Below are 26,078 nucleotides of genomic sequence, written 5' to 3' on the forward strand. Positions count from 1 at the left end.
GCTGGCACGTCGCAAGGGAAGGCACACAGGAATTGGTGAGTGAATGCTGTCCTACGTCTCATAGCTATATCGACTAGTGATGGCGAAACCCAATCAGGTTGTCATTTTATTTACATGACTGTTTTGTACTGAAAACAGGATACTGAATTTTGGGGTATAGTATTAATATCTCAGGCCTAACACCCTGCCCCCACCCTACCAGGTAAGAGGAAGGGTACAGCCAATGCCCGTATGCCAGAGAAGCTGTCCTGGATGCGTCGCATGAGAATCCTGCGTCGTCTTCTCCGTCGCTACAGGGAGTCCCATAAGATTGACAGGCACATGTAAGTTCTCCACATCCACCCTTGAGTATAAAGATTCACAAGGCAAATCCTATTGGGTCCATTTCAAGGATGTCTGTTACACATAGTTTAATATAATCAAACTACTAGGCTAAACTAGCTAGTTATAATGGCTAACAAACAACCCAGGGTTATATTAGTAGAAAATGATGATTCCCTGAGAATGGTTTCGCAAACTTTGCTGAAATTTGTGATGTTATATTTCTCTTGGCTATCTGATTAACCCCTGTTCAAATTCCTATTTGATTTAGGAAGGAAATTCAAATGTAGCTGATGGGTTGCTAAATTCTTTTGTATTTATTGAATTGTTTAAAGCATGTACTGTAGATTGATTTGCTATTCTTGTTTTGCCCCTTTCCTTCCCGCAGGTACCACAGCCTCTACCTTAAGGTGAAGGGTAACGTGTTCAAGAACAAGCGTATCCTCATGGAGCACATCCACAAGCTGAAGGCAGACAAGGCCCGCAAGAAGCTTCTGTGGTACGTCTAAAACCAACTCCCATCTGCCTTAGACTTTTCTATGCCGCAATGTTTTGTAGAGTGGAGAAGGATCTGAGCTGATGAGCACTTAAAAGCAGATATTTATATGGGAATGTTTGTAGCTGGTAAGATGTACATTTGGGTTTAGCATTATTTCACCATTTTTCTCTCTGCAGTGACCAGGCTGAGGCCCGTCGTTCCAAGACAAAGGAGGCCCGTAAGCGCAGAGAGGAGCGCCTGGCAGCAAAGAAAGAGGAGATCATCAAGACCCTGTCAAAGGAGGAGGAGACCACCAAGAAGTAAACAGCTTCTTGTCCCTGGCATGCACCTGTTGTACCTCGCTCTGTCCAGTGCTGACAATAAAGTGTATGAAAGACACAACCTGGTCTCCTGAGTCCACTCTTACTCGATCACACCTGTAATGTACACTAACTGACATGGGTTTAACTGCCCAAACAATTGATAAGTGGCATTGGGTTACTTCTATTTACAAGGATACACTATGACTGTGTGTGATTGATCATACTGTATTTTTTCTCAAAAAGCTTATAGGAAATTGACAGAACAAAGCCATTCGATGCAAAGTATTGTGCCCTGATTTTTTTTTGACCTTACATTTGCCACATGTTGAGCTAAGAATCTTATTTCATTGATAAGTGTAACTTTTGAAACTACATTGTTGGGCAATGAAGACATTTTGTAAAATTGTCAGATGTCAAGGTGTTTGAGAATGTGATTAGGGTTGGTTTGGATACGTGGGCTATTGCCATCTAGTGGTTGTATGTGATACCTTATTGTCCTGTGACTTTCCCTACCCCTTTTTCAGCTGTACATCAGCTGATTTCCAAACCATTAGTGAAATTGTTTATTTGATTAAATTATCAATTATTAAATTATCAAACATTTGCAAGTACAAAATGAAAAGCTTTACAATTTGTGCACTTTAAATCTTTTTAGTGGATTAAGTGTGCTAATTCTGGAGGCAGTAAGCCATTACAAGGTACAAATCTGTCGTTCTGCCCCTGAACAAGGCAGTTAACCCACTGTTCCTTGGCCGTCATTGAAAATAACAATTTGTTAACTGACTTGCCTAGTTAAATAAAGGTAAAATAAATTACATCAGCCCTGGTATGCCTACCTGTTGGGCAAAATGGCTCCTGTAGAATCATTGCTATGCTCTGGCAAATCTATTTAACCAGGTAGGCTAGTTGAGAGCAAGTTCTCATTTGCAACTGTGACCTGGCCAAGATAAAGCGTAGCAATTCGACACACAACAACACAGTTACACATGGAATAAACAAAATAAAAGTCTATATACAGTGAGTGCAAATGATGTAACTTAAGGAAATAAATAGGCCATGGTGGCGAAGTAATTACAATATAGCAATTAAACACTGGAATGGTAGATGTGCAGAAGATGAATGTGCAGGTAGAGATACTGGGGTGCAAAGGAGTAAAATAAATACCAGTATGGGGATGAGGTAGGTAGATAGATGGGCTGTTCACAGATGGGCTATGTACAGGTGCAGTGATCTCTAAGCTGCTCTGACAGCTGTTGCTTAAAGCTAGTGAGGGAGATGTGAGTCTCCAGCTTCAGAGATTTTTGCAATTTGTTCCAGTCATGGGCAGCAGAGAACTGGAAGGAAAGGCAACCAAAGGAGGAATTGGCTTTGGGGGTGTGGTCACTGTGGCACCCACAGCACTGATTAGCATGATATGATTATCAGTCGGGGAACTTTTCTATGCTATTTGAGAATGGTGCCCATAACATTTTTATTTAATAAGGGAAGGGACAAAGGCAGTGGATCATGGAGGCAATATTCAAATGGCCATTTTAATTTTGGATGAAATCCAAATGGGCCAGAGACCTTTTATGCTGGTTTACATGGGCAATTATATTTTAAAGGTCAGTCTGACACTAAGCAATTTTACATTTGAGTCCTTTAGCAGATGCTCATTTGCAGAGGGACTTAGTCCATATGTCATGTGTGCTTATGGTTCAATTGAGTCGTTTTCCCTCGTGCTTTATTTTGAATTGATTTATTAAGTGCTTTAATATTGTGTGTTGGGTTTTGGTTTACTTATGTGGCTGGTTTTGAATTGGTTAACCCCTTTTGAACGTTTGTTTCGTGTGAATGAGTGTTAGTGACCTGAGCCGCACCCCGGTAAACCCTCTACAGTATCATTATGGTCTTTCTCTTGCATTTCAAAGATGAAGGAACAAAAAAAACGTGATTCTTTTACCAGATCTAATGTGTTTATATTTTACATTAATTTCAAACTTCTAAGTGTTTCTTTCAAATGGTATCAACAATATGCATACCTTGTTTTAGGTCCTGAGCTGTCATTTTAGGCGAAAAAAAATGAGGTGCCACTGCGCAAAGGCAGACCTCAAAATTCAGTTCAGTGTTATGACTAGTTGCCGAAGTTTTAACGAACATGAAAGTGGTTTGTAGAGTGAAATCCTGTGGAGGTGGTTGGGCAACACTGGGCTGTGACTGGCGCAGAGATGGCTGGAAACGTAGGGGGGTTGAGGATGACGAGATGGAGTATAGTGGTGGAGTCGTGAGAGTAAAGGTTAAAGAAGAGGACGCCTGAGGAGCCGTTGCAGTTCTTGTCGGGTAGAGTAGGGATGAGGGATGTTCGGTTCGCAGTGTTGTACTGAGATAAGTGGAGTTCATGGTGTTGGCGAAATGTAAGGACGAGGATGGGGTCACATCGGTGAGTCCGATCACGATGATTAGCGATTTGGAGAGAAAAGTAGGAGAGATTGAGTCTGCTAAAGTTCTTTGTGATGGAAGTTTGGTGGTGGATCGTATCAATACTAAACAGTATGAGAAGGAGCTCAAACTCAAGCAGGTATGTAAACGTGTGGTTTATAGTGGCATTAACGGTGTTAAATATCCCCCTGCCAGAATGATCCCCCTCCCTTTGCGTGAACGCGCGCACACTCAATTCTTCGTTGATGCGACTTGCTTGCTGGTTGAGATTTCTGCTCTTCACTCCGTTGTCAGTTTAACCTACATTTCACACCGAGGTAAAGACAGTTTCAAGTTCGATATTCGACGGATATTCGCGCTTTCAAATCACTTGAGCCACAGACTCCAAATAAGTGTCATGTTGGAAAAATTGCGCACAACATTGCACAGGTCTTATTTTCACGATTTAGACATTTATTTGCTTTCCAAAGATAATAAACATGTGGAAATGTGAGCAGCGTTTTGTATTCCTAGTTGAATTAGTTAGGGAGCGTGAACAAAGTACAAACTTTTTTTTTTACATTCAAATTTCAATAGCTCCTTGGTCATGTGACATACTTACTTCAAACAAGGCTCAGAATGTCCACTGACTACTCTTCTATATTGCACACCCTTTAGTTTGTCAATTTTCATCTCACAAGATTTTACATTAATTTTTCCAAATGTAAAGTTTCAATAGCTCCTTGGTCATGTGACCTGGTGACTTCAAAAAAGGTTCAGAATGTCCACTCAGTGAGCCTACACATTGCACAACCTTTAGTTTGTCCATTTTCATCTCACATGGTTTGCCATTAATTTTTCAAAATGTAGAATTTCAATAGCTCATTGGTCATGTGGGCTGGGGCGGCAGGGTAGCCTAGTGGTTAGTGTTGGACTAGTCACCAGAAGGTTGCAAGTTCAAACCCCGGTACAAATCTGTGGTTCTGTCCCTGAACAGGCACTTAACCCACTGTTCCTAGGCTGTCATTGAAAATAAGAATTTGTTCTTAACTGACTTGCCTAGTTAAATGAAGGCAAAATAAAAATGTGACCTAACAAGGTTCAGTATGTCCACTGACTACCCTTCTATATTGCACACCCTTTAGTTTGTCCATTTTCATCTCATACTATTAGACTTAAATCTTTGCAGGCCTTCATTTTAAATGGGTGTTTAAAAATGAGCTTAAGTCAGCAAATGTTCCATCCTCACAATAACTATCTTTCACATGGACACTAAAAAGATCCACAAATGGCTGTATGTGGTATGGATCAAGGACAGGAGAGGTGTTCAAACAGAGGTGCTTAAAGGAAGGCACACAGGTGGGCCTCACGAAAAACAGTGTTTCATATGCTCTTTTTAATCACAGTAATAGGCAGTGATTTGTCAGTCACGTTTGACAATGTGAAAGAATACCTTTCATAGCATCACTTTCATATACTGTACATTAAGACAAATCCTTCTACATTGAGTATTAGAACAAAGTTTGCATGATATTTGAGTGCATTCACAACAAGCCACCTGCAGACAACTTACAAAATGCAATGTTGCATTTGAGGATTTGTTTTTCTGATGAAAATAGTTATTTGATGCATGGCTTACTATTTCTAACTGGGAAAATAAATTCCTACGTCTTTTGTGAGTAAAATCCTTTTTCCGATATTGATTTAGATACAGATTTAGATACACCCTCATAGATATCATCCTTACCAACCTATCCTCTAAATACACCTCTGCTGTCTTCAACCAGGATCTCAGCGATCACTGCCTCATTGCCTGTGTCAGTAATGGATCCGCGGTCAAACGACCACCCTTCATCACAGTCAAACGCTCCCTAAAACACTTCAGCGAATAGGCCTTTCTAATTGTCCCGGCCCAGGTATCCTGGAAAGATATTGACCTCATTCCATCAGTAGAGGATGCCTGGTTATTCTTTAAAAGTGCTTTCCTCACCATCTTAAATAAGCATGCCCCATTCAAAAAATGTAGAACCAGGAACAGATATAGCTACGGCTAGCTTTTTCAAACAGAAATTTACATCCTGTAGCACAAACTCCAAAAAGTTCTGGTACAATGTAAAGTCCATGGAGAATAAGAGCATTTTTCTAAGGCTGTGCTTGGTTTTTACCTGGCTACCCCTACCCCGGTCAACAGCTCCGCACCCCCCACAGCAACTTGCCCAAAACTCCCCCATTTCTCCTTCACCCAAATCCAGATAGCTCATGTTCTGATAGAGCGGCAAAATCTGGACCCCTACAAATCAGCTGGGCTAGACAATCTGGACCCTCTCTTTCTAAAATTATCCACAGCAATTGTTGCAACCCCTATTACTAGCCTGTTCAACCTCTCTTTTGTATCGTCTGAGATCCCCAAAGATTGGAAAGCTGCCGCGGTCATCCCCCACTTCAAAGGGGGAGACACTCTAGACCAAAACTTTTACAGACCTATAGCTATCCTACCCTGCCTTTTTAAGGTCTTCGAAAGCCAAGTTAACAAACGATCACCGACCATTTCGAATCCCACCGTACCTTCTCCGCTATGTAATCTGGTTTCCAAGCTGGTCATGCGTGTACCTCAGCCACGCTCAAGGTCTTAAACGATATCTTAATCGCGAACGACCAAAGACAATATTGTGCAGTCGTATCCATCGACCTGGCCAAGGCTTTCGACTCTGTCAATCACAGCATTCTTATCGGCAGACTGAACAGCCTCCGCTTCTCAAATGACTGTCTCGCCTGGTTCACCAACTACTTCTCAGATAGAGTTCAGTGTGTCAAATGGAAGGGCCTGTTGTCCGGACCTCTGCAAGTCTCTATGGGGGTGCCACAGTGTTCAATTCTCGGGCCGACTCTCCTCTCTGTATACATAAATGATGTAGCTCTTGCGGCTGGTGATTCTCTGATCACCTCTACGCCAACGACACCATTCTGTATACTTCTGGCCCTTTGGACACTGTTAACTAACCTCCAAACGAGCTTCAATGCCATACAACTCTCCTTCCGTGGCCTCCAACTGCTCTGAAATGCAAGTAAAACAACTAAATGCATGTTCTTCAACCGATCGCTGCTCGCATCTGCCCACCCGCCTAGCATCACTACTGTGGTCGGTTCTGACTTAGAATTATGTGGACAACTACAAATACCTAGGTGTCTGATTAGACTGTAAACTCTCCTTCCAGACTCATATTAAGCATCTCCAATCCAAAATTAAATCTAGAATCGGATTCCTATTTCGCAACTAAGCATCCTTCACTCATGCTGCCAAACATACCCTTGTAAAACTGACGATCCTTGACTTGACTGGCGATTTAATTTACAAAATAGCCTCCAACACTCTACTCAGCAAATTGGATGCAGTCTATCACAATGCCATCCGTTTTGTCAACAAAGCCCCATATACTACCCACCACTGCGAACTGTATGCTCTCGTTGGCTGTACCTCACTTCATATTCGTCGCCAAATCCACTGGCTCCAGGTCATCAAAACGTTATTGCTAGGTAAAGCCCTGCCTTATCTCAACTCACTGGTCACCATAGCAGCACCCACCCGTAGCACACACTCCAGCAGGGGTATATTTCACTGGTCACCCCCAAAGCCAATTCCTCCTTTTATTGCCTTTCCTTCCAGTTCTCTGCTGCCAATGACAGGAACAAATTGCAAAAATCACTGAAGCTGGAGACTCATGTCTCCCTCACTATCTTTAAGCATCAGCTGTCAAAGCAGCTTACAGATCATTGCATCTGTAAGCTGTAACGTAGCCCATCTGTAAATAGCACATCCAACTACCTCATCCCCATATTGTTGTTTATTTTATTTATATATATATATATATATATATATATATATATATATATATATATATATATATATATATATATTGTCCCTTTGCACAACAGTATCTCTACTTGCACATTCATCTTCTGCACATCTCACTCGTGTTTATTTGTGAAATTGTAATTATTTCGCCACTATGGCCTATTTATTGCCTTACCTCCCTAATCTTACTTAATTTGCACACACTGTATATAGACTTTTGTATTGTGTTATTGACTGTATTTATTCCATGTGTAAAAAGCCCTGTGACTCAGAGATCAATTCAGTGTCTATAAATGAATTCTCTGAGAGTGCTTACAAAACAATTCTTAGTATAATTTATAGCCAAGACACACCCCTCTCAACTCACATGACGAATAACAGATCTTAGGAACATTACAAATGAAGACTTTTAATTGAGAGAGGAGTATCCCATAGCCAGACAGCATTAGCTATAAATTAAGTTTGGTCTCTTTAGACGAGATTCCTATCTCGTTCTTGGTACCACTTAGGCCCAAAACATTACCTTATCCAATGGCATATATCAATTGTCAATTCTAGATACTCCCACCTCAAATACCTCCTGGACAAGCTCACGGAGACAGTGAGCCTCTTAGGTCATATACTAGGTCAAGATAAGGGCAACCTCAGAGGGGACATCAAATAGTTAGACTCATAAGAAGACAAGCCTCCATTCTGTCCCCCTCCCCTCTCTGGGGCCCAAGTGACTAAGCCCACATAAGCATACTTATGAAAATTAATAAAATATTATTTATCAATGTTAACCAACTAATTCTGATTCTGCTACGACATTGGGAACGTCTTATGTCTGTCCTACATGTAGTGTTGGTACATGGAATATTCCTCATATTCGGCCCCCTTGAACTTTGCAACCTTTTGACACATTTCAGGCTTCAAACATAAAGATATAAAACTGTATTTTTTTGTGAAGAATCAACAACAAGTGGGACACAATCATGAAGTGGAACGACATTTATTGGATATTTCAAACTTTTCAAATCAAAATACTTTCGCAAGGCACTGTATATCATAAATTGCTATTGCCAATAGAAGTATTATGTTCAACTACTGACATTTTCAGATATTATTTTGACAAACACACGTTGGTGCTTTACAATTCATTCTCTATTGTCATAGATTTGCTGGGCACTGTCATCTGTGATCTTTGTGATATGACTTTCTTTAAGCACGTACTGATGAAACTGTCACTTAATATTTTTTTCTTGAAGTCTACAAATGCTTTACAGTCGTGGCCAAAAGTTTTGAGAATGACACAAATATTAATTTCCACAAAGTTTGCTGCTTCAGTGTCTTTAGATATTTTTTTGTCAGATGCTACTATGGAATACTGGAGTATAATTACAAGCATTTCATAAGGCTTTTTATTGACAATTAGTAGTTGATGCAAAGAGTCAATATTTGCAGTGTTGACCCTTCTTTTTCAAGACCTCTGCAATCCGCCCTGGCATGCTGTCAATTAACTTCTGGGCCACATCCTGACTGATGGCAGCCCATTCTTGCATAATCAATGTTTGGAGTTTGTAAGAATTTGTGGGGTTTTGTTTGTCAACCAGCCTCTTGAGGATTGACCACAAATTCTCAATGGGATTAAGGTCTGGGAGGTTTCCTGGCTATGGACCCAAAATATCAATGTTTTGTTCCCCGAGCCACTTAGTTATCACTTTTGCCTTATGGCAAGGTGCTACATCATGCTGGAGAAGGCATTCTTCGTCACCAAACTGTTCCTGGATGGTTGGGAGAAGTTGCTCTCTGAGGATGTGTTGGTACCATTCTTTATTCATGGCTGTGTTCTTAGGCAAAATGAGTGAGCCCACTCCCTTGGCTGAGAAGCAACCCCACACATGAATGGTCTCAGGATGCTTTACTGTTGGCAGGACACAGGACTGATGACCCAAACAATTGGAAAGGGGATTCATCAGAGAAAATGACAGTACCCCGGTCCTCAGCAGTTCAATCCCTGTACCTTTTGCAGAATATCAGTCTGTCCCTGATGTTTTTCCTGGAGAGAAGTGGCTTCTTTGCTGCCCTTCTTGACACCAGGCCATCCTCCAAAAGTCTTCGCCTCACTGTGCGTGCAGATGCACTCACACCCGCCTGCTGACATTCCTGAGCAAGCTCTGTACTGGTGGTGCCCCGATCCCGCAGCTGAACTTTAGGAGATGGTCCTCGCGCTTGCTGGTCTTCGCGCTTGCGCTTGCTGGACTTTCTTGGGCGCCCTGAAGCCTTCTTCACAACAATTGAACTGCTCTCCTTGAAGTTATTGATGATCCAATAAATGGTTGATTTAGGTGCAGTGGAAATGTGTTTTTGGGATTCAGTATATTTGCATCTGATCATTCTTCAAAACATTCTGGAGTATATGCAAATTGCCATCATACAAACTGAGGCAGCAGACTTTGACCCAAATATTAATTTTCATTCTCAACTTTTGGCCACGACTGTTCATTTATTCACTCTGTGATAGAGTTGGATCCTATATTCTACTTTTATTGTCCTGTAAATGGTTCAGTGCCTATACTTTAGGCTGTGTGTAGAATGGGGCATAAAGGAAATTACCTCGACTAATAAATGAATACTAGATTATAGTGATAAGGAAAACAGCAAACAGTTTGGCTTGTGTATTCATTTGCCTATAACTAATCATAATTCCATTATTTTTACATAAAAAAGAGAATACTTCAAAATGAGAAGATCCTGCCATGGAAAAGACGACTGGGTGGACATAAAGTGGAAAGGAGGGGAAATAACTCCCAGCATGCAGCAGGACACCTTCAGCTGTGGGGTCTTTGTAATGCAGGGTTGATAGTTATATTTTCAATAATGAATGGTTAGCTGTTATGTGACAATTAGGTAAAAAACTATATTTAATTTTTTTGGTGTAGATGGCCAAGGAAGTTGCACAGAACTTCTCCAACATCCCCTCCCAAAGTGATATGGAACCTTCAAAAACCTAACCTGGCAAGTCAGTTAAGAACAAATTCTTATTTTCAATGATGGCCTGGGAACAGTGGGTTAACTGCCTGTTCAGGATGACAGATTTGTACCTTGTCAGCTCGGGGTTTGAACTCGCAACCTTCCGGTTACTAGTCCAACGCTCTAACCACTAGGCTACCCTGCCGCCCTAGGGTGGAGCAACTGCGACAAGAAATGGCTGAGGATATACTAAAAATGTCTGGTATGTAATGACATTTAATTCAAAGTAAATGTCAATTCTTTATTTTGATGTAGTTGTGTGGGACAGCCATGTGTTCAGTTCATGCCTATGATTTCACAGTTCAACAAAGCCACTGCTTCATGTGTGACACTGATAAAGAACCTGGATGTGGCCCAAAGACTATCTGGGTTAGTAACTTTATTTAACATGTTTATAATCTTTTGACAACAGTGACGGCATGTAAGACAATTTATGATATAACACAATGGATGGCTAATTCGTCATACTGCATTGATATTTGATATTATTCAAAACGGGTCACGGTTAGTTTTGTTTTGATTGAATGTTGTGCATGCCTACTGAGGTTCCATGTGATGTGCCTAGGAATGAAGACAAAAGAGTTCAACAGTGTAAAGAACACAAACTAGAAGTGCAGTCTTTGTTGTTGAAAATGTATGCTATACCCCATCCACACTGAAGAGGCTCTGACATGTACATCAACCAGGGATACAGAGGAAGTTTCATACTTAATTGAAGTTAAGTGTCTGTTGACATGTTGGAAAAGATTAAAGGTCTACAATTTGTTTAATTTGTCAATTTTATATTTTTATTCATTGATTTACTGGTCACCATTACACTGAACATGTAACCACAGTATGTATTGACCAGCAAACCCACTTCAGCCTACCTCACCAGCTCACTCTCCATCCCTGCGTTGGACAATTAATAGCATGACTCTCGTACTTTGCCCTTTTCCTTTCTGTTTGATATTAACGACGAAAGGAGATATTTCTGTCTCTCCTATTGTTAAATGCACTGTTAAATACTGTGGAGAAATAAATAAAAAAAACAGGGAAAATAAGTACTTAGAGCTACCAATTATTGCAGATAAATATTAAAGAAAAGGGTAAACACAACACTGGACTGAACCCCCTAATTGTCAAACTAATAATAATGTACAACAGTAGAGAAGATACATGACTAGAGGTTATGCAATATGGGTGTATATCCACTGCATGCTTCTTAGGTGTGTAATCGACATGACCAAGAAGCTATTGCAAATTTGAAACTGAAAAATGTACATTACACCGTGTGATTTTACACTACACAAACAAGAATGTGCAATATAGAAGGGTTGTCAGGGGACATTAGGTCACATGACCAAGGAGCTATTGAAATTCTACATTTTGAAAAAATTGTATAAAACCCATGTGAGATTAAAAAAAATGGACAAACAATGTGTGTGTGTCTATGCCATTGGGTTAGCTACAACCAGTTTTGAAAGTGTTAGGAGTAATGGTTAAAGACCTATTGACATTTGAAAAATGTGATTTGTCCTTAACTGCTGTTGGTGGACGTAAGGAAAACTACAGGCAAATATCCGTTGAATATCTAACCTGAAACTGTCTTTACCTCTGTACATTTCACTGATTTTAGTTGCTGAAAGCATTGTTTTATTTGTGTCCTTCAAGGCAGCTTTCAATGGTCACGTTAGGCTGTGTTTCATACGTTTTTTTATGGCGGTTTGATCAAGGGGGAGATGCTAGTAATGTCTGCAGTTTTCGGCTTGGCTATTTGTTTCATATGTATTAGTCTATAAATACATCCCTTTTCCAGAATTCGTCGTCTTTCCCATGTGTTATTCGACTAGTAGTTGTTCTGAAGTGTTTATTGCTTGCCTACATTTGACTCCCTCCTCTGTTTAATATAACACACATACATACATTAATAATTTTGGTTGCCTATCCTGATGTGAAGTTTGTTCTATAGAAAGTATTTGACTCTAGCCACAAAATTAAGGAAATTAGAAGGGGGGGGGGGGGTTCGGCAAGGCCATTTTCTTGCCTGCCGAAATTCAGTAGGTCATGAATTGAGGAGATGGGTGAACAGAAGCTGTCTCAGGTTGATCTCAATTCAGATATGGAAACAGTGAATGATGGAGTAAAAGTAGGAATAGAAGGGGCTGCAAGGCTGGTGATTCCTATGGGTACGGGGGAGATGGAGTACTGCAGTTCCCTGGTGGAAAGTGTACAGAAGCTGTGAAGAGTAGGGACAGGGCTTTCAGAATGTTGACAAGGTCCCATAACTACCAGCATCTGATTCAGTATCAACACGCCCAAGCAGTAGTAAGGAGGATCATTGGGACAGCTAAGAGGGAGTGTTGGCGCTGGTTCTGTGGAAACATAGGCAGAACCACTCCTGTGGGAGAGGTATGGTGGATGAGTGGGGTCAGACGAGATTGGGATCTCCCTGTGCTGAAAAGTGGGGAGATCGTTGCAGTGAGATATGGAGAAGGCAGAGATGTTAGCCCAGGCATTCTTGAAGGTGCACAGCTCAAATAATCTGACAGAAGAGGGCCAGCGTGGAAGAGAGAGGGTTAGAGGAGAACATCTGGGCTTCCTGGATCAGAGAGAGGTGGTGGGGGATGCATTGAATCCACCTTTTACATTGGCTGAGATTAAGAGAGCATTAGCTAAAGCTGGGGTAGAAACTCCTGGGAAGGATGAAATGTTACATGATGACTTGTCTCAGTGACTGCAATGAGGAAAGTATCGGGCCTTTACAATAAGGTGTGGCAGGAAGAGAAACTGCCTGGAAGTGGGAAGCAGGCTGTAATGGTGCTGATACGGAATCCAGGGAAAGACCCTACTAGTCCTTCAAGCTATAGGCCGATAGCGTTGACATCATACGTATGTAAACTTCTGGAAAGGATGATAACAGAAAGGCTGACTTACTTTCTGGAGAGTGGAGGACTAATGTCACCAGATTAAAATGGGTTCAGAAAAGGCAGGGGAACAATGGATCCTGTACTGTGCCTTGAGTCAGTCATATGGAAGGCACAGGCCAATGATAAGGAGGTGGTGATAGCCATTTTTTTCGATGTAGAGAAGGCCTATGATATGATGTGAAAGGAAGGCCTACTTATCAACCTGGATATCATGGGGGTTGGAGGAGGGGTTTTTTAACTGGATGAAGGATTTTCTTTTTGGGCCATCAATACAAGTGATGGTAGGGATCTCTGTGTCAGAAAGCTATTAGGGAAGTGAATTTAGTCCTTTGTTGTTCTCCATTATGATTGACGATATATTCTCCCAGGTGAGACCTGATATTTTGAGGTCATCGTTTGCAGATGCCGGGGAACTGTGGAAGAGAGTGATAAATATTACCCATACAGCCAGGAGAGTTCAAGAAGCAATCAGTTAAGTTTAGCAGTGGTCCCTCAGGTAGGGCTTCAAGTTTTCAGTTGAGAAAACAAGGTTGGGGAGGAAATATGCTTGAAGTTGCATGGAAGGAATCATGGAAGGAATCAGGAGAGGGTGGTAGTGTTTAGGTTCCTGGGGGTCTCGTTTGACATAGGCAGTGCATATTAACAGAGTAGTTGTCAAAGGAAATAAAATATTGAACGTCAGGAATAGAGTGGGGAGGCAGATAGAATAGCTTTGAAAATGCTATATATAGTGCTGTTAAGTTCATCAATGGAAGTGTAGCATATCGATCAGCAGTTCAGACATCTTTAAAAAAGCTTGGGCCTCCCGAGTGGTGCAGATCAAATTTATTTATATAGCCCTTTGTACATCAGCTGATATCTCAAAGTGCTGTACAGAAACCCAGCCTAAAACCCCAAACAGCAAGCAATGCAGGTGTCGAAGCACATTGGCTAGGAAAAACTCCCTAGAAAGGCCAAAACCTAGGAAGAAACATAGAGAGGAACCAGGCTAAGAGCGGTGGCCAGTCCTCTTCTGGATGTGCCGGGTGGAGATTATAACAGAACATGGCCAAGATGTTCAAATGTTCATAAATGACCATCATGGTCAAATAATAGGTCTGGGACAGGTAGCACGTCCGGTGAACAGGTCAGGATTCCATAGCCGCAGGCAGAACAGTTGAAACTGGAGCAGCAGCACGGCCAGGTGGACTGGGGACAGCAAGGAGTCATCATGCCAGGTAGTACTGAGGCATGGTCCTAGGGCTCAGGTCCTCCGAGAGAAAGAAAGAGAGAATTAGAAAGAGCATGCTTAAATTCACACAGGACACTGGATAAGACAGAAGAAGTACTACCGATATAACAAACTGACCCTAGCCTCCCGACACAGAAACTACTGAAGCATAAATACTGGAGGCTGAGACAGGAAGGGTCAGGAGACACTGTGGCCCCATCCGATGATACCCCCGGACAGGGCCAAACCGGAAGGATATATCCCACCCACTTTGCCAAAGCACAGCCCCCACACCACTAGAGGGATATCTTCAACCACCAACTTACTATCCTGAGACGAGGCCAAGTATAGCACACAAAGATCTCTGCCAATGCACAACCCAAGGGGGGGTGCCAACCCAGATAGGAAGATCACATCAGTGACTCAACCCACTCAAGCGACGCAGCCCTCCTAGGGACGGCATGGAAGAGCTCCAGTAAGCTAGTAAGCTTCCAGGCTCACGAGCACCATCACTTTCTCTCCCACGGTGAACTCACAGGGTGTCGCGGACTTATCTTAGGCCCGGCCTTGGATCCTTTGCGCCTTCTCCATATGCTCCTTTACTATGGGCCACACTGCCGACAGGTGGTCTCTCATCAGGGTAACATGTTCCTTTGTGGATCGAAAGGGGCATGGTTGGGTCTCACCGGTCTCTCCACAGGGTCTGCCATAGAGCAATTAAAATGGGGAGAATCCAGTGGACGCCTGGGGTACTTCTCGCAGGGCAAACATTAAGTGTGGGAGAAGCATGTCACAGTTTTTCCCGTCTCTGGACACCACTCTTCTCAACATGCTTTTAATCGTTTTGTTCAAGCGTTCACACAACCCGTCTGTTTGAGGGTGGAATATTCTGGTACGTATCTGTTGAACCTGATATAACCGACACAAGTCCTTCAGCAATCGGGACATGAAAGGGGTTCCCTGATCGGTTAAGATCGTCTTGGGAAGGCCCACCCGAGAGAACATCATGAACAATTCCTTAGCAATTCCCTTTGACAACATATTACACAGGGGTATGGCCTTTCGGAACATGGTAGCGTAATCTGCGACCACTAGGATGTATTCGTGTCCTCTGGCGGATTTTGGGAGGGGTCCCTCGAGGTCCATAGCTATGCGTTCAAAGGGGGTCTTTAAAAATATATATATATATTTTACCTTTATTTAACCAGGCAAGTCATTAAAAACACATTCTTATTTTCAATGACGGCCTAGGAACAGTGGGTTAACTGCCTGTTCAGGGGCAGAAAGACAGATTTGTACCTTGTCAGCTAGGGCTTTTGAACTTGCAACCTTCCTTCCGGTTACTAGTCCAATGCTCTAACCACTAGGCTACCCTGCCTCCCCGGTACTCTATGATGGGGAGAGGAATCAAAGGGTTACGTAGGTGTGGCCGTGGAGCTGTACGCTGACATTGATCACACGTTCTACAATACCTGGCCTCATCCCGGGTGACACGGGGCCAATAGAATCTCTGCATGAGTCTGTTGATAGTCTTGTCCCGTGCCAGGTGTCCTCCTAGGACGTGGTAATGGGCTAACTGTAAGACTGTATCCCTGTATGGTCTAGGCACCATTAATAATTCCTGGTTTTCCCCCTTTCATTGCACGACCCAATATAAAAGACCCTGCCTGATTGCATAGTAAGGAATAGGGGGCTCACCTGATCCATCGACGTTCCTCCCGTCGATCACCTTCACCTTCCTCATGGCCTCCCTTAGGTCTGGGTCTCTATGCTGCGAGGTGCCGAACTGTCCCTTTAATTCCTGGGGCAGGTCGATCTCGGTGAGGGGTGTGGAGGTTGTTCCCCATCCCCGCCAGGGGTGACCGAGGAGAATCCCTTCCAGGTTCCCTCCTCAGATAGTGCTTCAAATATATCCCTTAGCGCCTGGTTGCTCCTTCCTTCCTGCGTTGTGTATAACCCTTCATCGGTGGTTTCCTGGAATATCTGTCGCAAACGTTGGGTCGCTATTTCGTCCTCTGCTCCAGAGGAGGAGGACGAGGCTACGTCTCCTTGTAGGACTACTACCTCGGGCTTGGATTTTTTTTCCCTGTCCCCCTTCTTCCCGTGCATAACCATAACGTCATCTGCCAAAGCTCTTTTATATAGGGGACAGTCTCTCCCGATCAATAATGGCACCTTCAGCTGTACACCTTCCTTTCGGAGTGAGAATAGACAGACACGGTGGGGTAATAGTGGGTGTTTCCAGGGATACAGGACACGGCTACTTTGTCTGGTGGCAGTGTTGTGGAGGTCACCATCCGCTCCTTTACTAACGTAACCATGCTTCCCGAGTCGAGAATGGCTACTACATCTTGTCCTTCTACTCGAACCGGAATCTCTGGGGCTGGGGCTATTTTTGCTAACCAACAGTGTTGATCCTGCCCTCTCGAACCGGGATGTGTGGGGATGGGCAGCGATGACTCCGTGACCATGGACTCGTCCTTACTAGGACATTGTGGGGCATAATGGTTTGGACACGGACATTTATAACACCGACCCTACTGTGTGGGGGATGACTTCTCCCACCTCTGGAGGGGGTTTGGACGAGGTAAAATGGCATGAGCAGCCGCTCTTGGCTTAACTTGAGGTTCTTCTCACCAACTCAGCTGTTGTTGCAGGAGTTCTATGGTTGTCTGCTGTGCCGTGATCAACTGTTGTCGTAGGGCATTGTCCATCGTTCTTGAAAGGTTCCTCTGTGTCTACTGGAAGAAATTAGATTTACTCACTTATCCTAGTGTCACTCGTTCACCTAATGCCCGCATTCTCCACCAATGTGAGTGGACCAAGTAATTTGGTGTCACTCTAAAGTGGAAAGGTGGAATAAACGAGTCAGGAGTAGGTTCTCTTGATTGAACACAGTTCTCTATTAAGAGATTTCTGACAATACAAACACTCCAACACAATCAATGAGAATCTCCCAAGAAACAACATACATATTCTTCGTTAGATGAAACAGGAATACAAGATGATTATCTTTAAACTATAATAATAATAATATAATAACGATTTGTCACCATCTTAATTAATGGCTCTTCTTCGATAGCTCCCCTCTCCATTCTACAGAGATAGTTTGCCTTCACTTTCCCTGCTGGTTCCATCCTCTCTTATAGGGGAAAGAGAATATGTCATTAGTACCGTCAGCTGTGCTTAATTGCCTCTGGTTACCTTGTCTCACATGCCTTGTTGGGCTACTATCCGTGAGCCCAGCCTGCCCTCTGGTGGTCCAATTCATAGGTGAATTGAAATGTAAAAAATAACTTATTTAAAAAATAATAATAATCTATTCACCCCCTTTTCTATGATGCCCCTACATGAAATCTGGTCCTTACCTTCAGAAGTCACATAATTAGTTAAATCAAGTCCACCTATGTGCAATCTAAGTGTCACATGATCTGTCATATGATCTCAGTATGTATATACCTGTTCTGAAAGGCCCCAGAGTCTGCAACACCACTGAGCAAGGGGCACCACCAAGCAAGCGGCACCACGAGACCAAGGAGCTCTCCAAACATGTCAAGGACAATGTTGTGGAGAAGTACAGATCAGGGTTGGGTTATAAAAAAATATTTGAAATTTTGAACATCCCACAGAGTACCATTGAATCCATTATTAAAAAATGGAAGGAATGTGGCACCACAACAAACCTGCCAAGAGAGGGCCGCCCACCAAAACTCACTGACCAGGCAAGAAGGGCATTAATCAGAGGCGACAAAGAGACCAACAATAACCCTGAAGGAGTTGTAAAGCTCCACAGTGGAGATTGAAGTATCTGTTCATAGGACCACTTTATGCGGTGCACTCCACAGAGCTGTGCTTTATGGAAGAGTGGCCAGAAAAAAGCCATTGCTTAAAGAAAGAAAATAATCAAACATGTTTGGTGTTCACCAAAATGTATGTGGGAGACTCCCCAAACATATGGAAGAAGGTACTCTGGTTAGATAAGACTAAAATTAAGCTTTTTGGCCATCAAGGAAAACGCTATGTGTGGCGCAAACCCAACAACTCTCATCACCCTGAGAACAACATCCCCACAGTGAAGCACGGTGGTGGCAGCATCATGCTGTGGGGATGTTTTCCATCGGCAGGGACTGGGAAACTGGTCAGAATTGAAGGAATGAGGGATGGCGCTAAATACAGTGAAATTCTTGAGGGAAACATGTTACAGTCTTCCAAAGATTTGAGACTGGGATGGCGGTTCACCTTCCAGCAGGACAATGACCCTAAGCATACCGCTAAAGCAACACTTGAGTGGTTTAAGGGGAAACATTTAAATGTCTTGGAATGGCCTGGTCAAAGCCCAGACCTTAATCCAATTGAGAATCTCTGGTATGACTTAAAGATTACTATACACTAGCGGAACCCATCCAACTTGAAGGAGCTGGAGCAGTTTTTTTGTTGAAGAATGGGCAAAAATCCCAGTGCCTAGATGTGCCAAGCTTAGAGACATATACCCCAAGAGACATGCAGCTGTAAATGCTGCAAAAGGTGGATCTACAAGTACTGACTTTGGGGGTACAAGTACTGACTTATTTCTTGTTTGTTTCACAATAAAACATATTTTTCACCTGCGAAGTGGTAGCCATGTTGTATAAATAAAATGATACAAACCCCCCCAGAAAATCTATTTTAATCCCAGGTTGTAAGGCAACAAAATAGGAAAAATGCCAAGAGGGTGAATACTTTCGCAAGCCACTGTAGTTCAGTTGGCAGGGCTGGTCGAAGTGAGACAAAAGCAAGTGCAATACTGTATTTTCCAAAACATTCCACGTGCGTTGACAAAACAGTCAATGAGATCATGCAGTCAGGCACCAAGTCATGCTTAGAAAAGCAATCTATGGCCACTTTGAATATCATCCCACTAATGTAGAGCCAGGGCATTTGTGCTGCACATACTGTCATTCAACATGTTTGTGGGAAGCCAATTCCTAACCATGAAGCATTAAAGGATGTGGTTTCCACTTGTACATTTTGATTAGACATTTTAAGTTACTATTGCGCCCCATTGGTTAAGGACACAACACATCTATTTACTGACATGGATGTGTGCACTGGATTTACCACCAAACCTATAGATGCAGTGGTATAACAGAGTGAGTATACATTTGATCTTGTTTATATTCAACTACAACACGCGAAAGAGATATTAAACATCATAGTGAGGTGTTTGATGATATTGAAAGTGTTGAGACGAGCTTCCTGGGGAAAATCTTCTCAGAGCCAGGTTCTTTATTACATGGGCTATTTTGATGAAAACCGATGGCCTTGACATGGTCACCAACTACTCCAGCTGAGTAAAATGTGAACTAGTACGGAAACAGCGAATTGAAAGATGAACCTGTGACTGATCTTGCAAGCACTGCAAAGATTGTAGATTGCTGTCTTCATTTCCCTGCCACATATTTGACACATTAGATCGTATTCATGCTCAACCCTAAACAAAGCAATTCTCATAAAGGATGTACTCAGTGTTGCCCTTTCACCCAGCAGTATTCATTTCTCTGAACTCCACCAGTGTTCTGTGAGGTGAGCTTTAAGGACGTTCACATGGTTTTGTTGTATTTGAAGAGCATGACAAGAGCTGTACTAACTATGCCTTCTTATAGCATAAGCTGGTACAATCCTTATTTAAATGTGGATATTTTTTGTTATGATTACTGTGGATACATGAACATTTAATAAATATTTCATAATGTAATCAAATAAGCGTTTGTTTATTCATTCAATATTTTATTATTGAAAAGGTATTTGATGAGCAATGTATTGCAGTACACCCAAGTGTGTTTTGAACAGAACAATTGTTTGGACCAGCCTGCACATTGTAGTTTACACATGGGATATAGTTTTCCTTTAGAAACATTATTAATAACATAGTGCTGATTATTAACAGAATATAACAGAAAATAGTGCTGATTATTACATGTGATACACACATTTTACCCATGCTCCCCTGCTTTATGGAGTAAGGTATAACGTATGTAACCTCAAATACTTAGGACACTGCAACCCGGCCTTGTGATTTTCCATAAGCCACCCATTTTATAAATATTTTTTATTATCACGTAAATAGGTTTCCGACTTCTGTCCAAGTCTAAAAGTTAATAAGTGCTCTGTTGGGGTGCAACAAGAACATTTTTTGAGAGCAAATACCAACACTTACAGAGAGAGGAAGTGACCCTATAGTCTGGGCTATATGGTCATTCCAAAAATAATATTCAGAGGAGGGTGCTCAACCGACAGTCAACTCCCCTAACAAATCACAAGTTGGTTTAGACTGGGCTCAAAATAGAAGTGGCAGTCAGGGAGGAGTGCCCTTCTCAAATAGTACAGTAATCTGCGTTGCCAGGTCATATTGTCAACAAGGCAGCATGGTGCATCGTTCAGAAATACACGCCCTTTCCATTTACAATGGAATATATATATATATATATATTTCATTTTTCCTCTCATCCAGCCTCACATCTCATTGTGTCACTCCTGCCCTCCAACCCTCCCACTGATTGAAAACTTAAGTGCTAAGTGTTTAATAGTTTTAGCAGTTAGAAAAGTGAGGTCAACAGATGAGGAAAGTGACATTCAGTAAACACAATAGTGTGGAGTCAGTTGTTGCTTTTAGGATTACTGGATGATCAATACAGCAGAACCCATTTAAGTTCCCCCATGGTTTTAACTCAGCATTTGAACTTGTACTTGTCTTGGATATGTTTGATCTCAACACTGCCTTTACACGATTGTTTTTACTGAAAGCCACTTTCCTCATCTGGTGACCTCACTTTTCTAACTACTAAAACTGTTGAACACTCAGCACTTATCCTCACTTTCTACCACTCACTTCTGATTGAATGCCAGTGCTCAAATTTGAGGGCAAGGCCCTCCGGTCTACCCTCCCTTGTCTCTCCTTCAGCAAAGGCCCACAAAGGATATTGCGACTGTTCCCTTCTGTCAGTCCGTCGCCTCCAACTAACCTGCTTGTCACTCCATCAGGCCCTCTCACAACATACAGTACCTGCGCCAAGATAAATGTTAACTACTGTAACCCTACACTCAACATTTACAACAAAGTACAGTATTACAGTATTAGTACAGTATTCTAAACTTACTCGCTCTGTATGCGCTGTAGAACGTCCACCAAGACTCCAGGTTTAGTATTGTCTTTGAGTAAAGTCCAAGGGGATACTATGGAGAGAGTGAGAGAGAGAGATAATGTATGCAGCGGAATTACATTCAGTATGAGTCATCAGGCAACAAATACATCTGGAGGAGAGTGTATCTCTAATTTCTACCTGTGTTAATCGGTGTGTGTTTTTCTCACTACTGTGTCCAACCCCTGTACTCACGAGGACAGACATGGCATTCAGACTGCTACAGTAAGTCTGCTCCATCCCAGAAAGGCATGTCTCAGCCATTTCTCAGTTACAGAGTGACAATTATGAGCTGGTGCACACCCCCAAAAAGTTAGCAGTGGTGCTGACTAATGGCGAGTAAATTGTAGCCTATAAAAATAAACCAACAAAGTTTTGCCATGAACCTGAAGAAGGCACGTTGATGTCGAAACGTTGGTGGTTTACCCAATAAATTACCGGGAGCAAAACATTGGAACGTCTTCCTAATATTGAGTTGCACCCCCCTCTTTTGCCCTCAGAACAGCCTCAATTCGTTGGGGCATGGAGTTTACAAGGTGTCGAAAGCGTTCCAAAGGAATGCTGACCCATGTCGGCTACAATGTTTCCCACAGTTGTGACAAATTGGCTGGATGTCTTTTGGGTGGTGGGCAATTCTTGATCCACACAGGAAACGGAAAAACCCAGCAGCCTCGCAGTTCTTGACACAAACCGGTGCGCCTGGCACCTACTACCATACCCCGTTCAAAGGCACGTACATGTTTAGTCTTGCCCATTCACTCTCCGTCCTATAGGCAGAAACACAAACAGGATGTACCTGTGACAAGAACCGGAATCCGGAATCCATACTTCAAGATTGTTTTGATCAAGCGGACTGGGAAATGTTCCGACTAGCCTCAGAGAATAACACCGATTTATATGCTGATTTGGTTAGTGAGTCTCTTAAGGAAGTGCATTGGAGATGTTGTACCCACAGTGAGTATTAAAATCTACCCTAACCAGAAACACCAGAAGCACCTACTACCATACCCCGTTCAAAGGCACGTACATGTTTAGTCTTGCCCATTCACTCTCTGAATGGCACACATACACAATCCATGTCTCAATTGAAATAAGGAAATGAAAAACCCCATTGGAAAGAAACTGCTGCCAAAAAGGAAATCTGATAGATTATTTTGGACTGAAAGAAGGCTGTAGAAATATTGCTGTTTGAGGCAGAGAAAACACCTATTGCCATATGAGAGGAGCTGCTCTGCTTAGTTATTCCTCTTAACAGTCTCCTGCTATTCAATGTGTGACTCATTACTGATAGTGCCTATTTAGATTAGTGTGATGGGGACTGTGAGTTCTTTCTTAGTGTTTGCAGTGTGTTTGGGGAAATTGAGTTGTGTGTCAAATCAAATTTTATTGGTCACATACATATGGTTAGCAGATGTTATTGCGAGAGTAGCGAAATGCTTGTGCTTCTAGTTCCAACAGTGCAGCAATATCTAAAATGTAATCTAACAATTCCACAACAAAACCTAATACACACAAATCTAAGTAAAGGAATGGAGTAAGAATATATACATATAAATATATGGATGAGCAATGACCGAGCGGCATCGGCAAGATGCAATAGATGGTATAAAAAACAGTATGTACATGTGAGATGAGTAATACAAAATATGTACACATTATTAAAGTGACTAGTGATCTATTTATTAAAGTGGCCAATGATTTCAAGAAACTTCTGTATGTGTAATGTTTACTGTTAATTTGTATTGTTTATTATCTACCTCACTTGCTTTGGCAATGTTTACACATGTTTCCCATGCCAATAAAGCCCCTTGGAGAGAGGGAGAGAGGGAGAGAGGGAGAGAGGGAGAGAGGGAGAGAGGGAGAGAGGGAGAGAGGGAGAGAGGGAGAGAGAGAGAGATTGTGGTGATAGTAGAGTGCATCAATTACGCTTGTGACAAAGTGAAGTACACCTGTGTCTCATGGACCTTACAGTCAGTCTGTGTACTTGTGTGCCTGTGTGTGAGTAGTATATTTATTATCTGATTGTGTGAGTTGCTGTGTGACACAGAGAGCAGTAATATCTCAGACAGGCACCAGGGCGCCAGGCCCCACAATAACCACCCATGGAATGCACCGGGGTCAGCTGTTGCTGTTCCACATGACCCCAGTGCAGTCCCCCTTGGTCACTGTGGTCCACTGCACCTCCCTGAGAGCTTACCCACACGCCACACTCAATGACCTGCACTCCAGGGTGAAGTTTCCCGTAGGTACAGATCTACGATCAGCCCCCCCCCCTCACAAACTCTAACCTTAACTATGATTTGGGGAAATACAAAGCTGACCCAAGATCAGCGTGTAGGGGCAACTTCATTCGACTCCATGAGGCACAGGATGAATCTACTATCTGAGAGCCAAGGCTTCACTTCATCAAGGGGCAGGTGGGAGCTGCAGAGCAGAAATATCCTGGACTGAACACATCATTAGTGAAATGCTCTGTACATGATTAGTTATTAACTTCATTATGCCCTCTGTTAATAGCTGCTGTTCAGTCAAAGACATATGATGTGTTTTTCACTTTTTCCAAATGTATTATGGGCGCCACTGATTAACACACGCATACACAGCACACTGATCTTTCATCCGGTGTTCTGCATACAGCTTCTGGCCTTTCAACGTGGTGTCAGAGCAACTCGTGTTATTCTGTACGTAAATCTGTGACACTTCATTCAGTATGATATGTTACATTATGTTAGGTTATATTATGAATTGAATAGTGGTCATACAAAATCAAACAAATTAGTGGATGTACAGTGTCATACGTCTTATTCGGTCATACAATAGCATAGCATAGGAATTGGAACACAAAACTTATCATACATCTTGGACGATTGTTACGGATACAGTTATCCTGTGTGTGTGTGTGTTTCTTTTCTCTCCTTCTCCCCTCAGGTGAAAATCATCACTCCCCAATCAGTCAACAATCAATCATCAATCAGAAGACACACCTCCTATTTCCTAACCTATCACAGTTCCTTCTCCATGGTTTAAAAACCCCATCATTTGTTTGTTCTAGAGCTGAATCTCTCTGTAAATGCCATGTCTGTAGGTCTCTGTGTTTCACTCTCGCTTTGTGTCTTAACCTCTCTTTTGTTTAAGCACCTCATAGCACTTTGTCATCACCTGTGAGTATTGTTTTTGGTTATGGTGTCTGTTTGTTGCTGGTGGGAAAAGGGGGAAACCAAGACAAGTCGCCCATGGGCATACACTACCCGTAGGTGAACTTTGTTAAATACACTAGTTAGAACTGGGCGGACCACCCACTGTATTTTTGGTTAGTTAGTTAGCTGTTGTTAAAGTAGGCTAGTCAAGCTTAGGGGTGTTTTTGAATACTTATTGTTTCTTTCCTTGGGTCCAGCTCAGCCCCTTTTCCTGCTCCCCCCATTACCGTGTGTTTATAAATAAACCTAGAGTTTGACGGTAGATTTCTGTTGTCGTGGTTATTTCGTTCACACTTTTACTTTGTCACAATAATAATTTGCATGAGTTATGTTACGGGTCTCATTACCATCCCCCCCTAGACTGTCGGGCCAAAAGGGATTCGTAACAACGATGTATAGTATTGCATGTCTTCAACCGAGAACAGGTTTCTTGACCCACTGTAGGGGAACTAACAACAAAGGTTAGGAGAACTAAAACGACAAAAGGCTAGGTGAATTTATGTAGCAAGTTAGGTGAATTGGGTTAAGTTTACAATTAGAGTTAGAGGAAAGGCTAGCTAAAATGCTACCGTTGTCCTTTAGATTGCTAGACTGAACGGACCAACCGCCCTACTTTAATTTCTGTCTCAAGTAACTAAACCTTTAGTAGGTATCATACATCTTGGAGGTGCGCAGAAATACGTAAAGTATGTTTCGTATAGCTTTGCTGGTTCTCTGGCAGTGACCTTGCCATCCAGGCCAGTCTCATAAAGCAGACACAGGCATGGAGAAAGATAAGATGGAGCAGCTCTGGTCTGGTTTGTGTCACTCCAGGCTACTCTACTAGGGCCAGTTCAGATCAGTTCAGCTCAGACCAGGGTCTAATTTGACAGGTGTACTCTCTGCCAGCTTTCACAGCACACCCACACCCACTTCACTTATCAGGTGCTATGGGGAGAAGGTGGGTGGCACGGCCTGTGTGCGTTCGTGCGTGCAGGTCTGTGTGTGTTTGTGAATGCATCGGAGGAGGCATTGGAGGCGGCAGTGTAGCCTAGTGGTTAGAGCTTTGGACTAGTAACCGAAAGGTTGCTAGCTCAAATCCCCGAGCTGACAAGGTACAAAATCTGTCGTTCTGCCCCTGAACAGGCAGTTAACCCACTGTTCCTAGGCTGTCAATGAAAATAAGAATTTGTTCTTAACTGACTTGCCTAGTAAAATAAA

At 42.5% G+C, this 26,078-nt stretch overlaps 1 protein-coding gene, 1 long non-coding RNA gene and 1 other non-coding gene across 3 annotated transcripts; all 3 read left to right on the forward strand.

The window, feature by feature from the left end:
- Positions 1-6: 6 nt before the first annotated feature.
- LOC135553996 (large ribosomal subunit protein eL19-like) lies at positions 7-1,201 on the forward strand. Its single transcript, XM_064985983.1, has 4 exons — positions 7-35; positions 203-323; positions 710-820; positions 997-1,201. The coding sequence occupies exons 2-4, from the start codon at positions 232-234 to the stop codon at positions 1,121-1,123; spliced, it is 330 nt and encodes a 109-aa protein (XP_064842055.1). The 5' UTR covers positions 7-35; positions 203-231; the 3' UTR covers positions 1,124-1,201.
- On the forward strand, positions 483-564 carry LOC135554899 (small nucleolar RNA SNORD53/SNORD92). Its single transcript, XR_010457768.1, has one exon. It is a non-coding gene; the product is annotated as a small nucleolar RNA SNORD53/SNORD92 (small nucleolar RNA).
- Positions 1,202-3,324: 2,123 nt separating the features above from the next.
- Positions 3,325-25,140, forward strand: LOC135553678 (uncharacterized). Its single transcript, XR_010457613.1, has 2 exons — positions 3,325-3,679; positions 24,610-25,140. It is a non-coding gene; the product is annotated as an uncharacterized LOC135553678 (long non-coding RNA).
- The last annotated feature ends 938 nt before the right edge of the window (positions 25,141-26,078 follow it).

The sequence above is a fragment of the Oncorhynchus masou genome, chromosome 14 (assembly GCF_036934945.1).
Source record: "Oncorhynchus masou masou isolate Uvic2021 chromosome 14, UVic_Omas_1.1, whole genome shotgun sequence".
NCBI lineage: Eukaryota > Metazoa > Chordata > Actinopteri > Salmoniformes > Salmonidae > Oncorhynchus > Oncorhynchus masou.